The sequence below is a fragment of the Diabrotica virgifera genome, chromosome 5, assembly GCF_917563875.1.
Source record: "Diabrotica virgifera virgifera chromosome 5, PGI_DIABVI_V3a".
NCBI lineage: Eukaryota > Metazoa > Arthropoda > Insecta > Coleoptera > Chrysomelidae > Diabrotica > Diabrotica virgifera.
The window spans coordinates 185,482,798-185,500,816 of NC_065447.1; the positions used below are offsets into that span (position 1 = coordinate 185,482,798).

The window sequence follows — 18,019 nt, forward strand, 5'->3', positions numbered from 1 at the left end:
AATAATAATTTAATTGGAACGTACACAAAAGTTTGGGGGGTTTAAAGGAACAAAACCCCCATAAAAGTTTTATGGGGTGTCAAAATTTTACTATAATTTTTTTGTAAGATGCTCCTGCCATAAAAATACCACATGTCTATTTTCAATACAAAATCTCTCGGAATTTTCGATATATTGCACAAAATCAATTTTCATTTTGTAACTTCAAAGGGCTGTAACTTTTTTTATGTGCATATTTATACTAAGGTAAGTTAGGTTCACTCGAACTATTTTGGTCCCAGAATATGCGATTAAATTTATGACCTGTATTTTTAGTACACCCTGTAATTATTATACACTAAACCTATTCAATTATTCCTAAATCTAACATTGGCTTATAATATTGAATTGGAAATAAAAAATCTCAAATAAACTAGGTTTTATTTATTGATAAACATGCTACTAGATATAAACGAAAAATGAAATGTAACAAAATTAGAGAGAGGATAAAAAGGACAAAATTATTTTCAGAAATTTTCTACAATATTGTAATAATTGTATCTTACAAGATTAAAAGTTATAATTTTAAGATTGCAAAAAAAACAAAAATTAAGATATTTCATACATTTTGGTATTATAACAAGACTATTAAAATGAAATTAAAGGAGATTTATTTAGGAATACATACTTGTATTTTTATGAAAAACGTAACAATTATCAGTTACCCATTTATTATAAGTTATTGTAAAGTCAAGTGCATATGATCCACTCCTATGATTGCCAACAAAGTCATCATAAAAATATCGTAAAAGAATTTCCAAAAATTTACATAGTTATTTAAATAACCACTTTATTAACAAAAAACATATCCGTAACGTACGCAAAGAGTACATACAGATTAATAAAAGAAACTCCAAAATAGATAATAGTGAAAGGTAGAGGTTTTGGTTATCGAAGTCCATAAACTATTTATATCTCTTTACTAACAAGTACTCGGTGCAACCAGTTTTGCAAAAGCAGATAGTTTATTTTAATAAAATATCTGGTATAAAGAAGATCTTTTGATCGGATCGGTACTAACGGTTCTAAGCTTAATTTACAACCCCAATCAATTACGTTTATCTCTTGTTTGGTGGTTCTCTAACTTCAGTTTTTCATTCATCTAATAGGATGTTTACCAAAAAAATAAAACCTAGTTCATTTGAGATTTTCTGATTTCCATAGACCAATACTATTTTTAGAAACAAATGAATGGGATAATTTGTTTTTTCATACTTTAAAGTATTACTAATAGCCAGGGAGGTAGTGTCAAATTTGACCGGAGCATTTTAGCATGGCTGGTTTCTTATTATTTAGGTAGGTGCTCCAAAGCTTATTAACAAATGATGTGTCAGCTGGCCCAAAACCGGGGATTTTAGTCAAGAAAAGGTAAAACATGAAAGTTGATGGAACAACGCTACAGCTTAAATGTCAAATATTTAAATACGTTACTCAGAACATTTAATGGACTTGCTTACTTGGCGCCTACCTTTCACTCAGGAGATCGGGGTTCAAATCCTGGCGCGGAAAATTCTTTTTGTTTTTTAAATTGACATTTTATTTTGAAAAATATTTATTTTTATAATACCACGTTTTTATTATTTATACGAGACAATATAAAAAAAATCTGTATGTCTTTTATGCCTGGTTGCACCAACAGATTTTAAGCTCCAGCTTAGCTAAGCTCTGCTTATAGGCAGGACCACCGGAAGTATCACTTACGTTGCACCATAATTTTGGATTCTTACCTTGTTATCAAGTATATCTATTATTATATTATGATATTCCTATTATATTTTATTGTCATTATATTACATTAATTCTTATGATATTCTCGGCTTAAGCCTAAGATCTGTTGGTGCAACCAGGCATTATAGAATTATGCATAGAACTTATGAAGTAGCATAATATATACATTTGATCATAAATATTATGATTCACCTTAATAAGCAAAATTACTGTACATGAACCCCTGAAGCTTCCTGAGTTAGTACGACCAATCTAAGTGAAAAAGGGGGTTGGCCTCCCCACCCCACCCCCCTCCTGACATTTTTTTATCTTTTTAGACAAACTGTTTTTTGTATATTATATTTTATATATATTATAGAGAATAGGGAAATATTTAGATTGCTATTAAAACATGGGGGTTGGTGATAGAAAAGTGAAAATTTAGGGTTGTATCTTTCGGTTCTACAACATATAAAATTAAGAAAAAACAGTTTGTCCAAAAAAATAACAAATAATATCTCCCTTTTCACTTAGATTGTTGGTCTTACCAACTCAGGAACCTTCAGGGGTTCATGTACAACACATTTGCTTATTAAGATCAATCATAATATGACCAAAAATGCATAGTTTGCGATTCTATAAAAGACATACAGATTTTTTTATATTGTCTCGTATAAATAATAAAAACGTGGTATTAGAAAAATAAATATTTTTCAAAATAAAATGTCATTTTAAAAAACAAAAACAATTTTCCGCGCCAGGATTTGAACCCCGATCTCCTGAGTAAAAGGTAGGCGCCAAGTAAGCAAGTCCATTAAATGTTCTGAGTAACGTATATAAATATTTGACATTTAAGCTGTAGCGTTGGTCCATCAACTTTCATGTTTTACCTTTCCTTGACTAAAATCCCCGGTTTTGGGCCAGCTGACACATCATTTGTTAATAAGCTTTGGAGCACCTACCTAAATAATAAGAAACCAGCCATGCTAAAATGCTCCGGTCAAATTTGACACTACCTCCCTGGCTATAAGTTTAATAAACAATTATGTATTATTATATTATTCATAAATATTTAAGTTTTGTGATTAAAATTACTTCAAATATTATTAAAAAAAATTGAAAAACAAAATGTTTAAACAAATTTGATGGTGTATATAACAATTAATTTATTTAAATAATGCATACACGTACTGTACGCAAAAAGTACATACAAAAAAGAACAAGAGATACAGCTAACAGTTCCTTCCCCCTTCTCATCGCTAACCCAAGTTTCAAGGCCGACCGATTTTAAGGGTCACATTTTGAAGCCTTGTGGACAATTTGTTTGAAAGTATATATTTTTTATATTTGGTACATTAAAACTCTGAAGTATGTTCTTTTAAATGTGACTGATTTGATTTCGTAATTGTTATAAATAAAGCTGCTGTGACTTAAAAAAGGGGGGGCGGGCAACTTCGTCCCTAATTATCTTAGGACAATTTTTTCTTTTTTTAAATTTGTATAAAAATTCAGTCTTTCTAAATATGAAAAAATAATTTTTTTACGGGTAATGGTTAAAAAGTTATTCTAATTGTTTATAGCAAAAAATCGACATGTTCTTGTAAAATAATTTTGCGATACTTAGAATTATTTTTTGTCATTTTTTTTTAAATTAAATTATTAGCATAAATCTTCTTCTTTCATAAACTATCCAAAGTATTACTGTAATATCATCATTTTCTGACTTATAGTGTTGCAAAAAAAAATTAATTTGGGATAAACAAATTAAATAACTTTTAAACTATTTGACCAATTGTTATAAAATTTAGTATATAATTTAAGCACCAGAAGTCCCAGCATTTCGTGTAATAAGAAGGTTCTAAGTTAATTTTTACATAAGTTACGAATATTTATAAAAACTCAAAATTTATTAATTATTCTGCAATTTTCTAAGCAACCAATAAAGATAGACATATTCAGCGAACGCCATATTGAAGTATTTTATATGATTTATGAGTTTCTTACTTCCAAATTTGTTTAAAATGCTTAACCTTTTGGCAATAGACGAAAAAAGCAAAAATTTAGCGTTTTTTTATCTTCATTTGTTTATAACTATGTATATCATCAAAATCGGCCGCAGGAAACATATAAGTTATTATTATAGATGTCCACACTACTTAAAAAATTTAGTTTCGGCCTGGAGGGGGTTGTGTCACCAACATGATATTTTTTTCCTTATTTCTCTGAACTATTATTTCTCTAATGCGTTCGTTGGTAATCCTTTCTCTTCTAGATTTTCCTGCTGCTCTTCTCAAAAAATGCATTCCCGTTACTCTCGACCTTGCCAGTGTTATAGATTGATACTGTCTCTGATAGAGTAATACTGATCATTCGCAGATGTATAGAGCGATACTTTTCACTGTACATAGACTCATATATCCTCTTCTTTGCTGATGGACTGGTACTATAAAATAATGCTTAACATCGTGATGGCTTTTCTACTTGCCGTATTTCTTTCTCTTATAGCTTTGTATAATGTTATGTGTTAGTCGTAGCAAAAGCTTATCGTGGTTATGTCGTCTAATATGAGATTTTTTTGTTGTGCTCTTCTAATGCAGAAGTATTCCTTTTTTATTGATTTATAGATCCCATATATCATACTTTTCAATAATTTTCGGGCCATATGGTTTAAATCGTCATAATATTGAGCCACTATTACATACTTGATCGTCTGCAAAGTTGAAAGTATATAATATACCATAGTGTCGGTGAGTAGTATCCACATTGTCCTACATTTTTGTTTCCATCTTTTAAAGCACTTTCGTTGTACATTTTAAATAAAGTGGTGGGCAGGTAACATCCTTGCTTCAATCCCTTTGATGTTAAATTGTGATCCTGTTGTTATTTGTTTACTTGTTTTTATTATTGTTATCGGTTTATTGAATAGTAGGCTCTACTTTGACGGCTTTTATTAATTCTATATTAATATTCGTATTTTCCATTGATTGCCACAGCTTCTTCAGTGGATTGCTATAGTATGAATTTCTTGATTCCGTACCATCTTCTTTTCTATTACCTGGGTTAAGGAGAAAATGTGGTCGATAGTGGACCGACCCGTACGAAATCCTGCTTGTTCTTTTGCTTCAGAATCTGAATCTTAACGGATATACTTTTAAACAAATATGAGAATTAGTTACACATAAATTATGGCATACCACTTAAGAAACTTATTTCTTAAAAGTTTTCATGAAAAACTTCAATATTTACCTCTGAAAAATCCAGAAATTCCTCTGTACCGATAGACCGCTTTCATAGCCTCGACCATTCCACTTGTAGCTTGCATCTGCTGAGTATTCAAAAGTGTCTTACATACGTCTAAGGGTGTAGTGATAGCTGCGGCGACTCCTCCTGCCAGCGCGCCGCTTATCATATGCGCCGTCGGATTGTGCACCTGTTCTTTGTTGATTATTCTTTGTGATAATTCGTATACCGAAAATTGGATACTCTGGAAAGGTACGTTCATGGTGAGTTGTGTTGTATACGATCTGTAAAATGCTCTGGGTCCTTCTAATTTGTATATATTTATAGCACACCTTAAAGCTGATGTGTAAGGGGAATTTATCATTTGCATCCTTTGTTTCACAACTGCAAAAAATAAAATTCTTTAGCATAAAAATACAACAGGGCAAAAGTCAATCAATATTGAATGGAAATATACAAAGCGCGTCAAAATATCGCCACAAAATATTTATTGAAGCGTAAAACTTCTGTTATAATGGATTTCCACTAATGTACAGCTTCGGTTACTGAATAGTTTATATCTTCCTTTTTTACATTGTAACACTGTAAAATCGCAGCGTCTATTAAATGCGTCCAAAAAGTTTAGAATGTATTTGAATGAGGTGCAAAAGCAAGAACAATTAGCAAACTCAAAGAAGGTTGACTACTGAGACCACGTTGCTGCAAACTTAAACGTGAGCCATGTGTGCGTATGGAAAATCAAACAAGCATGGAATCATTTTTACTCTATAGCATGGTCGGGTAGTTCAAGAGGACAGAAGATCTCCACAGAACAATAAGATGAGGTATTAGTAGATTACCTGAGAGAAGCTCCTTTTGCCGCAGCTCGAAAAGCTGGCGAAGAGACAGCCTTTCCGTTCAGCATTCTCACTGCACGTAGGATTAAAGCAAGTGAATTGATAAATTGTGTAGTTGCAAGAAAACCTTTTTTGACCGAGGATCAGAAAAGGAGACAGGCCGATTTTTTTAATGAAGTCATAAACCGTGAACTCAACTTTTGCTTTAACGTTTCATTTCAGTAATGATCGATTTACAGTGCAGTAAATGACCGTTTTGGAGTGTAATTTTCAGCGTCACGACGGATTTACTTGAAAATTTGGATGTAGGTTCTACTTACCCTCCACTTCAAAGTTGTACCTAGTTGTCCCGTTGGTTTTCGAAAATTGCAAAAGATGCGATGATATTTTTCAAAAATCTATCTAATGACATCAAACGCGCCTTTCTAGCCACACTCTCTAGAGCGGGGAGGGGACAACTTTGAAATCTTAAATGGAAACGCATGTTTTATTACAGATTTGTGTTCCTCAGGGAGAAATAAGTAACTTTCATGAGAAATTTTTTTATCGAATACTTGTTGATAAATGAAGTTATAATTGGAAAAACGATTTATCGTGATACATTAGGAAAATTATGGAAACGGTTTAATACCTCGAAATGAAAAACCAAAAAACACATGTTTCATATTTCTCAAAAATCTATCGGATGGAACCCAACACCATCCCCAGGGGGTGGAGATGAGGGGTATATAAAAAGTTAAATTTTCCATTTTAGTGGGGGGGGGGGGGCTGAGCGGGTACAAATTTTCAAAAATCGGTTTTTTTTCGATCATAACGCCATCTATCAACAATTTGAAAAAAAAAAATGTTCCTTGCCAAACTTTATTTTTTTATAAATTCAAATAATATTTTAAAGTTGCCCCCTCTCCGCTCTAGGGAGTGTGACTGGGAGTAATGTTTAATGTTATTCGATAGATTTGAAAAATATTAAATAAATGTTTTCTCGTTTTTCAATCCGATGTTTGATTCGCGAAATATTCGACCGTCCCGGTTCTTTTATCACACCCTATATAACATGGAAAACGAGGAAAAGGAAGAATAAAAATAAGAAAAAAAGGCCAAGAAAAATGAATAAATGATACTTCTTATGGTGTAGTTTTTACTAATAGATTTCTTGAACCTGAGAAATAAAGTCGCATGATATTTTTGGTAGAAATTATTCTATACTTAAAAAAATACAATACATGGTACTACAGGGTATAACAAAAATACACATCATAAATTAAATCACATATTCTGGGACCAAAAATAGATCGATTGAACTTAACTTACCTTAGTCCAAATGTGCACCTAAAAAAAGTTATAGCTCTTTGAAGTTAAAAAATGAAAATCGATTTTTTTCCAATATATCGAAAACTATTAGAGGTTTTTTATTGAAAATGGACATGTAGCATTCTTATGGCAGGAACATCTTTAAAAAAATATATAGTGAAATTTGTGTAGCCCATAAAAATTTTATGGGGGTTTTGTTCCCTTAAACCCCCCAAACTTGTGTGTACGTTCCAATTTAATTATTATTGTGGTACCATTAGCTAAACACAACGTTTTTAAAACTTTTTGTCTCTTTGTATTTTTTCAATAAGCCAGTTTTTATCAAGATGCGGCTTTTTTTTAAATGTTTACATAAAAATTTTATGGGGATTTTGTTCCTTTAAAATGTTTGTGTACGTTTCAATTACACTAATAATGCGGCACCATTAGTTAAAGGTAGTGTTTTTAAAACTTTTTTGCCTCTTAGTATTTTTTCGATAAGGTACATTTTATCGAGATGTGGCTTCTTTTTTAGAAGATACCTAAAAATGTAAATTATATTAACCCTGAAGAGGACAAAATCCTAAACGGGGAAGCACATTGAACGCATTTCTTCTAAGCATTATCTAGACAAGCAAATCAAACAATGTGATGATGATGGTAAATTATAAATAAATTTTCATATTATTACCAGATCTCTATAATCTCACTTAACCATATACAAATATGTGGTAGATTTGACAAATATTCAAACTATCTCGATAAAACCTGGCTTTTCGGAAAAGTACTAAGAGGCAAAAAAGTTTTAAAAACAATGTGTGTAACTAATGGTACCACAATAATAATTGAATTGCAACATACACACAAGTTTGGGAGGTTTAAGGGAACAAAACCCCCATAAATTTTTTATGGGATACACAAATTTCACTATAATTTTTTTTAAAGATGTTCCTGCCATAAAAATGCTACATGTCCATTTTAAATAAAAAACCTCTAATAGTTTTCGATATATAGGAAAAAATCGATTTTCATTTTGTAACTTCAAAGGGCTATAACTTTTTTTATGTGCACATTTGGACTAAGGTAAGTTAGGTTCAATCGATCTATTTTTGGTCACAGAATATTTTATTTAATTTATGACCTGTATTTTTGTTACACCCTGTATCTGTAAAATAAATGTGTTATAAGTGGGTCATCAAATTTTAAGACATCCTACTTAATACATATTGCCAATTCAACGCAATTGAGCTTATTTGAGTTAATTGCAGAAACTATTATTATGAACAAATCGGTTATAAACAGAACTTGTGAACTAGAGTTATTAAATAATCGGAAGTAAGTAATAACTATAATCTAAATGAAATACCACAAAGAACTTAATGATAATCTTAACGACTTAAGAGTTTAAAAGAAATAGTCTTTGCTGTTTTAAAAAAGGGGGTGATCGACGTACGAGTCTATACCGTGTTTTTAAAGAATGATCCACATACATCTTCGCGCAGAGCTGCACAAATACATGATGTAGGTCATTTTTCAGTCTTTCGTGTATGTATTAGGTACATAAGAATTTGATATAGGTGCAGTCGGAAAAATGAAAGAATACCCATGAACGATTATATCAAGCACATATTTTGGATTTGCTGCCTTTTTCTACAAATAACTAACGAGAGAGATAGATTATTAAGTGTTGTCTACTAAGCAAAAACGTTATCCAAGACATACACAGTTACATATTTATAATTGACAGAGTGAGAAGGCGATACAATTGTTCAACGTAGTTAAACATATTAATTTAGTAGAAAATTTAAACTCACACTTGACTATTTCTGTACTTCTAATGTCATTCTTAGAAAAACATTCAACATCAGTAGAGATAATGATTGTATAAACTACTATTCGAGTAATCGTGCTGGTCAACTATAATCTGATAGATTCAATTTCTGTCACTTTGACAGTGAAACTGGGTTAGGTTCAATAGAGTTTATAAATTTTAATAATCAGTCGTATTTACTTGAATAAACTCAGTTCTTTTAAAAGCTATTTTGATATTATGTATATTGTATTTTTGGTTTGATAAGTATTTATTTAATTAAAATAAGTCAATAAAATTTGTAAGTAATCATCTGTCAATATGGTTAACTTCTGTCTATGAGTTTGCCAAACATGTACATATTATTACTCTGACTTTTCAATCATAGTGTATAAAATTACAGATTAGTATATTTTTACGAATGTACAGCTGGTTCCTAAAAAAACTGATACGTCTCTTAGTAAGATTTGATCATTTTGAGCAGTGTATGATTGGTCTGACATTATATTATATTTATTATGACAGACAAATAATAAAATAAACAAACAAACAGCCATTTTTTGAGGTTGAAGTTATCCGATCTGACAAATTTTAAGATTTGGAAGTGACAGTAACAGTATGTAAATAATAAGTATTTATCCTTCAAAATATAATAAATTAAATATAATTAAACTCATATTCATTATAACACACCTCATCAAAAGCTTTTTACAAGAACATAGTCAGCAATTTTGATATGGCTTAGAGCCAGACTACATCAAGATCGCCTATAAATCGTGCTGGTAATTGCCTTGCAGCGAGACCAAAAACAAAAAAAAGAAGAAAGTACATTGCTCAATTTTCTACAAAATACGCTATAAGAGTCGTATCAGTTTTTTTTTGGAACCAGCTGTACATTTATTTGCAGATAATGTCTGGAAAATGATCTGGATACCAAAATGATCTGAATTCATTAAAAGATGAAGTTTGTTTTCAATCCTAATAGTAACATTAATAATATTGAAAATATTAAAAATATTACTAAAAGATTGCAAGCACATGGATGCTGCAGTGAAGACAAAGGGAAGGAATTCTACACTATGCAATTCACATCCCCCGTCTGCAGCTTGGTAAAGTTCCAACGGAAAATGCACCTGGTTACTCTACGGAGTAATACGACTAATAATATAAATGTATACCATTTTTATTCAGTTGCAATGCGAAGGCATAACAATCTTAATAGCATAGTGCATAATTGCATAGTGTAGAATTCCTTCCCTTTGTCTTCACTGCAGCATCCATGTGCTTGCAAATTGTAGAAGCCTTGGAGGTTGTCACCAGGAAAGTGTACCAATAAGTTTTCAATTTAAAAATCTTTTAGTAATATTTTTAATATTTTCAATATTATTAATTTTACTATTAGGATTGAAAACAAACTTCATCTTTCAACTGCCAGATGACGCTAGTCACCTAGTACCTTCACTTCAGTTGCAATGGGTGGGAAAAGCTCTCGGTGCTGGTCAATTGGGGTATGGAGAACAGTGCCTACGTTCTCTCCGATGAGGCTCCAATAAGAGTCGAAAATCGCGATTCAGGGGACTGGACTGCGCTCCGTATTCTAATTGAAAAGTAAGATTGTTTTGCCTTCAAAATGGTATACATTTTTATTGAATTCATTAAGTTTACTTTCATTTAAGTCACTTAATGCAGCTGACATAAACGACATTTTTTAAATTCCTGTTACTATTTACGTCCGGCAACTTTAACATGGAGAAATTTATAATACTATATTTGCTTACTCATTATTTTTGTATTATTAATCTATATCAAATAATTAATTACGGTAGTAAAAGTAACATTTGTTACCAATAAATATATAGGTATTATCAGAAAAAGAATACCATCACAAAAATTTTTTGACACATTTACGTAGCGAAAAATCGTACAGTGGGGTAGTGGTCACATCCGTTTTTTACAGTATTAACTTAGTTTAGACGTTGCTTTGACTAGAAATTTTTGATTTGATTCGTATGCATATCATCGATGACGCATGGGTATTCTTTCATTTTTCCTACTGTACCTAATCATACAAAGTCCAGTTGTTGCAAGAATTAAATGAAGATGACTACGACCTTAGATTACAGTTTAGTGAGGTGATGATGACGAGTTACAGTAAAATTTTTAACTGACGAGGCCTCCCTTAAAAAGGACCACAAAAACTAAATGGTCGGGTATAGTGAGTACTCAGTTAATTGGACTGTTTGTATAGAAGGAAATTTAACAAGCGATTATTATTAATAAAATTGCTACTTAGAAATGAAATTGTGCCCTGAAAAACAAGTTTGGAGTTAAAGTTTAAATGAGATATGGTTTCAGCAAGACAGAGTTCCAGTTCATTTTGGTGTAAATGTTCGGCGTTATTTAGATCATACATTTCCCTAATGATGGATTGGTAGATTAGATAGTATTCAATGGCTTCCTCGTTCATCCAATTAGAATGCTAAATATTATTTTTATTGAAAAGTAGGATTTATAAAACAATACCAGCAAGTGTTACAGAGTTAAGACAAAGAATTATCGATGACTCCATATTAATTTCTAGAGAAACATGGAGAAATGTAATAGACGCATTGTGTCATCGTTTAGGATACTGTCAAATTAACAACGGATGACATTTTGAACACGTGATTAGGTATACATTAATGTAGCAGTGTAGTAAACTTTTAATTATTATGTTCAAATTTAGTTGTATGTACATACAGTAGAACTCCGATTATCCGTGTGCGGATTATCCGTGCTATGATTTTCTATTACTCAAATTGCATTTTTGAGGTTTTATCAAAGTAGCATGACCGTAAATCACTCGACTTAAACCCTATACGCCGAGAAGGAGACTCATAATGAAAGATTTATTTTTTCTGTTATCCATTTATGGTAGGAACATATGTATGTATATACGTACATATGTATTATATATGAGAAATAAATGTTTGGATTATCCGTGCATTTCAATTATTCGTGTCAACGTCCGGTCTCGATGAGCACGGATAATCGGGGTTCTACTGTACTTAGTTTGAATTAAAAAAATTATTGAGAAAATTAACCCTCTTTTGCCCAATGTGTCTCACAAGATACATGACTTTATAATTGATTTTTTAAATATTGCAGGCTTTTCCAATACTTCAAACATTGGGGAACATCCATAAACTACGTCGTTTAAAAGGGGAAGGGGGACTTTGCTTATTACGACGGTATATGACAGGGGGAGGGGGCCATGAGAGCACATCCGACGTCGTTTGGAGTTCACGAATATAAAAAATATATACTATTTTAGAATTAAAAAAAATTAGAATATTATTTTTATCGCATACTTTTCATTTTGTTTTTATCACTCACAGCCTTAATAATATTGCTAGCAGTTTTATACAGACTAACAAACAATAAAACATTGTTCTATGTCTTTACACAAACGCTTCTTTTCAGCAACGTCTGGAAGCAATAAATATTAAACTGTTCACTTATTTACTGAATACTCTATGTGAAACAATTCTACAAGAATGAATAGAAATAAAATATTCTATTCTATTAAGTTAGCACATTGTATCTATTAATACTTAATAAAAGAAATGGCATTGGAATCAAAACAAAATAAATATTAAGATTTATATGATACAGTTAAGAAACATAGGAACTCCGATAAAAGTTTTGTCTTTTGTCCCAATAAAGCTAATTATTAGTTGTATAGTAAATAGAGAGAAAAAAGTACGCGGATATTAATGAGCTACATAGTAATATTGATTTGGATACATTCGTAAATAAACTTGGAGAGCTAGCTAACTTTAAAAAAATCCAGAAATAACATTGAATTTTAAAAAAATCTCTAAAAAAGGGGTGGGGTCATGAGTTGCAATTGCGACGTCGCACAGTGGTGAATTTCTCCGAAAACCTGGCCAAAATGTAAAAATTTAAGTTTAATGGTATACCCCGAGAAATTTTATATGAACCTTGCTCTGTAGGCCTTTGAGAATCATAAACGGCCGTTAAGGGTAGAACAATACATGCAGATCATGCATGGACGCCCATCTAAAAAACTTTTAGGGAAGGGGCCAGACGTGAATATGTTGCACATTACATTTTGTAAACTTTGGATGACAATATAATGTAGTTTAAAGCAACAGAAAAGCTAGGGGGACTGTGGCCGTGCCCATGGATATGGGCGCCTATGAGATCATATATTTATATTAGTGTAAAGGTGTGATTGAACGACAGAGGACCAAATAAAAATTAAGTGTGTTATACAATAATATTGGGGCATTTGGTCTATTGAATAAAAAGAAGTACTTGCTTTTACTTACAAGTATTTAAGTATTTACTTAATACTAATTGAATAAAATCATTTCTTTAGTGCTTTATTCAATTACTCTTAAGTAAATACTTAAATATGAGGAAGTAAAAGCAAATACTTCTTTTTATTCAATAGACCCTTGGTTTTCATTTAGAACTATAGACGTGTATTATTTGGTTAGTTTATAGCAGATGCTATATCTGGAGGTAAGTGGAGTATTTTAATATACTTTTTAGACTTTTTTTTTCGTAAAATAGACTTTATTTACAACATATTTGCAAAATATTGGCAAGAATCTTCAATCATTTTAAGTTTTCCAAGTTTTAAAAAGGGAAAAGTAAAAAAGTCTACTTTGATTAGCAAAGATATTTTGCTTAATAAATAGTTCAAAATGTATGTATGTATATAAATATTCCTTAAAAAATCATTTGCAGCCAGGTGCATCCTTAGCGGAATTTTTCATTTTAAAAAAATATAACATGCTAGAGAATTTCTACATTAAGAGACTTTAAATGTTATAATATGGTCAGTTAATAAAAGAACAAAATATGAAGCATCTGATCCAGTAAATTTACAGTATTTTTACACAAGAGCCGCCGTTTTTTGTTATTTTTTTGCTTTCTTCTTCTCTTTCTTAACCTTTAAGTCCTTTTACTTTTATGTATAATCCTATGTTTTTGCTTCCTTACTTTTATATTTTTTAATAATTTTGGTCGTGTGAGCCAAAAATTTTAACTTTTTAAAAATGAAATGCATAAACGAAACTTTGTGTTAAGAAGCCACACATTGGTAGGTAATAATTATAATTAATCGGATACATTTACAAAACAATTAAAATGTATTAAGAGTTGACCTACCTATTTTCGGCTTCTTAATATAAAGTATCGTTTATGCATTTTATTTAAAAAAAAAGGCAAAATTTTTGGACTCACACGACCAAAACTATTAAAAAATATAAAAATAAGAAAGCAAAAAGATATACCAATACATAAAGGTAAAAGGACTTAAAGATTAAATAAAAAGAAGAAGAAAGCAAAAAATAACAAAAAACGGCGGTTCTTGTGTAAAAAAAAACTGTAAATTTACTGGATCAGCTGCTTCATATTTTGTTCTTACTTTATTAACTGACCATAACATTAAAGTCTCTTAATGTAGAAATTCTCCAGCATGTTACAGTTTTTTAAAATGAAGAATTCCGCTAAGTTTGCAACTTGTTGCAGATATTTTCTTAAGGAATATTTATATACATATTGAGTTATTTATTAAGCAAAAAATCTTTGCTGACCAAAGCTGACTTTTTTACTTTTCCCATTTTAAAACTTGGTAAACAGAAAACGATTGAACATTCTTGCCATAATTTTGTAAATATGTTGTAAATAAAGCTTACGTTAGGAAAAATAATGTCAAAAGTATATTGAAATACTCCACTTACCTCCAGAAATAGCATCCACTATAAAATAACAAAATAATACACGTCTATAATTTTAAACGAAAACCTAACAATGCCTTAATTGTATAACACACTTTAATTTTATTCTGTCCGCTTTCGTTCAATCCCAACTTTACACTAATAAAAATATTTGATATGCTTGTATTGTTTTACCCTCAATGGCCGTTTATGATCCTCAGAAACCCACTGAGCAAGATTCATAAAAAATTTCTCGGAAAATATAAACTTAAATTTTTGCATTTTGGCCAGGTTTTCGGCAAAATTCACCACTGTGTGTCGGTATGAGGGGGGGGGGGGGTCAACTGTAAACGACGCATTACGACGGAGGGGGGGGCTATTAAAAACTCCACAATTTTTACGACGTAGTTTATGGATGTTCCCTTGGTTGTCACAATTATCTGTTCTCTCTCCATACAGTTGACTATCTTTGTTTGATTTAAACGGTTTCAAAGTATTAAGTTATGTTGATTTATTTTCTTGTTTTGTGGGTGTGCGCGTTTTTCAAGCCATCAACACAAGCGGTAAATTCAGTTTACCTACTGTTTCTATTCTAATATAATTTTTTTTATGAAAACCTATTCAAGTGATTTATTATTATGTTATTTAAGTTTTATTATTCACAAGTTTTAGGCACTAATACTTCCTGGTTTATTTGCAATATACTTTTATAAAATGTATCTTCCAGTACACATTGGGCAGCATTTTTGGGGAGGGGGTTTAGAATGTTTTAGAGGGGGCAAAGGAAATTATCATGGGTTGAGGATTTTTTCGTTAGGGCAAAAGAGGGTTAAGGGTTTCTAGGCTTTTGTTTTAGCTTTTTGAGATATTTTCAACTAAATAAAATCGAAAATATTGTTTACGGCTGAACTGGTATTAAAGTGGAGATCTCAATAAAGGTATGTACTATTGTGTATAAATTTATCAATCAAAGATAGAATAAAAAACTTTATTAATTTTAATAGAACGCGGGCACATAAATTTGATACACCCTGTATATTGATTTGTAACCATTTATTATAAGTAGTTTTTAAGAAGTGGGTTATCGTTAACGAGTTTTTTCCCTGAAAAATAAGACACATTAGGAAAGAAAGTGATATGAATAGACAATAATTGTTCAGGGTATTTGGAGATTATAACGGTGCTTTGTTATGCACGAGGCCAGAAGCCACAGGTAATGATATCTTAGAAAATAATGTAAAAGAAAGTTTGGAATTTTAATCTCTTTTTGTTTAACCCAGAGTAAATTTTGTAGAATTTCCCGAAAGTAATTATTATGATGGTAGGAATATTTTTGAAAGAAGGCGTGGGTTTTTTCGAATGAAAAAAAGAATGGGGAAGAAGAAATGTCTCTGATTGGTTTGGCAATTTGGAATGGGAAGGAGAGAAGGTTGAATTTTCAGATAGTTTTGGAAAGAGGGATTATTATGTGATCGGCATCGCGGAAGAGCAGTCAATGTTTTCGTGGATAGTTAAAAAGCAAGTACCAGTGGTTGTTTGATAGTGGAGAGTGGAGCTGAAAAGTGGAACGAGAGACAGATTAAATTGAGAAGAAATACCTCTTTGATTATGTATTATTGTGAGAAGGAGAGGAGAGAATTTTGGAGTTGTTTGAATCGAGTACTGGCTAAGAGGCCTGGCTCGTTGTTTTTTGGAAAATTAGTGCTGGTATGCTGCTGGATAGCTTGAGAACGGAGAGGGCTTTGATGGGTAGCCTAACATAGTCAACAAGGGAGAGCTGTTTGGGTCAAGAGGAGACATCATTGTGAGTTAAGCAAAAGGTCAGTCAATTTATGTGAAAGATATTTTTATGTTCGGAAACTAAAATTTTGAGTAAAAGCATATGAATTAAGATTCCAATATTTCAAAAATGAAATAGGAAGTATAAGTAATTTTGCGAATACCTAAATTTGTTTGTTCAGCTTGTTTTATCAAAGTCATCGGGAACAAACCGATAAATTTTTATTTGAACTAGAATAAATTTAAGTGGTAAAAATTTCATTCGGACAGCTATGTCCACAGGTTTTAATTGATCGATTTTTAGAGTATTGATTTTGATAATAAAAGATATTTCTGTATGCTTATTTTATATTTCTATTTATTTCCCTTTCCTATTTTTCTTCCGATAAGAACCAACTAAGAGATACTGAAAACACGAGAGAAGATAAGTATAACATAAGATAATTTAGATATTTTTTTGTATCATAAAAAGGCACCCTGAGATTTTTTTTTTAATTTTTTTGTATGATTTGCGACAACTGGATAATTGATTAAATAATTAATTGGAGTAATCAAATAAAGACTAATTGATATAAAAGTAATAAAAAGTAGATCACAACAGTACAATATACGGGGTGATTTATTTAAAAAAATCAAAGTGACTAATGGTATCAGGAAACTGGTAAATCTGGCAACGTTATAAACATCGAATGTCAAATCTTCATATGGCACAATAGGTATATCCCTGTTTTTGATCCCGTGGTAAAATTCGGACCGTCCATTTAAGATATCATTAAGCGTTTCTACACTTTTGGTACACTCTGTATAGTGTTATTTGAAGTATTTCCAAATAATGTAATGTATTATCTAGATAACACACGGACAATTATTGTGATAGTTTGGACTCGAATTGTGTTTTCTACCAATTTTTAAATTGTATAGAATTGTCAATAAAAGTAGGCTTATCTTTTTGATACCCTGTGCAAACAAATTTAACAAAATAATTGTAATACTATGTACATCTGCTGACTAGATTAAATAATGCTTTTAAAAATGACAAGAATTTATGAAATAACTTTGGTTTAAAAAAAATCGCCAAATCACGGTTTTTGAAGTGAACATAGGATTTGTTTTAATTCACAAACTTATCTTAAAGACTATCAGAGATAAGTTATTGCCATTTTAAATTATCAAGTCACATAATCGGCAGCTAAGACAAAAATACAGAGTGGTGCAGGATACTTGATGAAAGTAGGTCACTCTTATTTTATGAAATAAATGTAATGCATGTAATGTTTGTTGATAATATTATATGAAATAAGCAAGCTAAATCAAGCTTAATAACGTACAGTACAACAACTTTTTTTTAATGGCTTGGCATAGCCAATTGACCAGACTATTTTATAATTTGTATTCACAGATCTACAATCAGAGTTAGTTAGTGGTGAGTGTAAATTAAAAGTATATAATTTAGATGTTTTGACTTATTGTATTATCTATTTTTAGCCAATTCTTTTTTTTAGTTTTGTTTTTTCATTGCGTTGATAATATTTTTTTATGGAGTATATAATATGTATATATTTTTTTATTATTTTTTATTTTGTTTT

The 18,019-nt window shown here is 30.9% G+C and overlaps 1 protein-coding gene across 1 annotated transcript in view; it reads right to left on the reverse strand.

Annotated features, from left to right (window-relative positions):
- Positions 1 to 18,019, reverse strand: part of LOC114328571 (mitoferrin-1-like) — a 110,636-nt gene that overhangs the window by 21,237 nt on the left and 71,380 nt on the right. Inside the window, exon 4 of the mRNA XM_028277457.2 lies at positions 4,993 to 5,370. Within this exon, the coding sequence (XP_028133258.1) occupies positions 4,993 to 5,370 (378 nt within the window). The remainder of the gene's footprint in view (positions 1 to 4,992; positions 5,371 to 18,019) is intronic.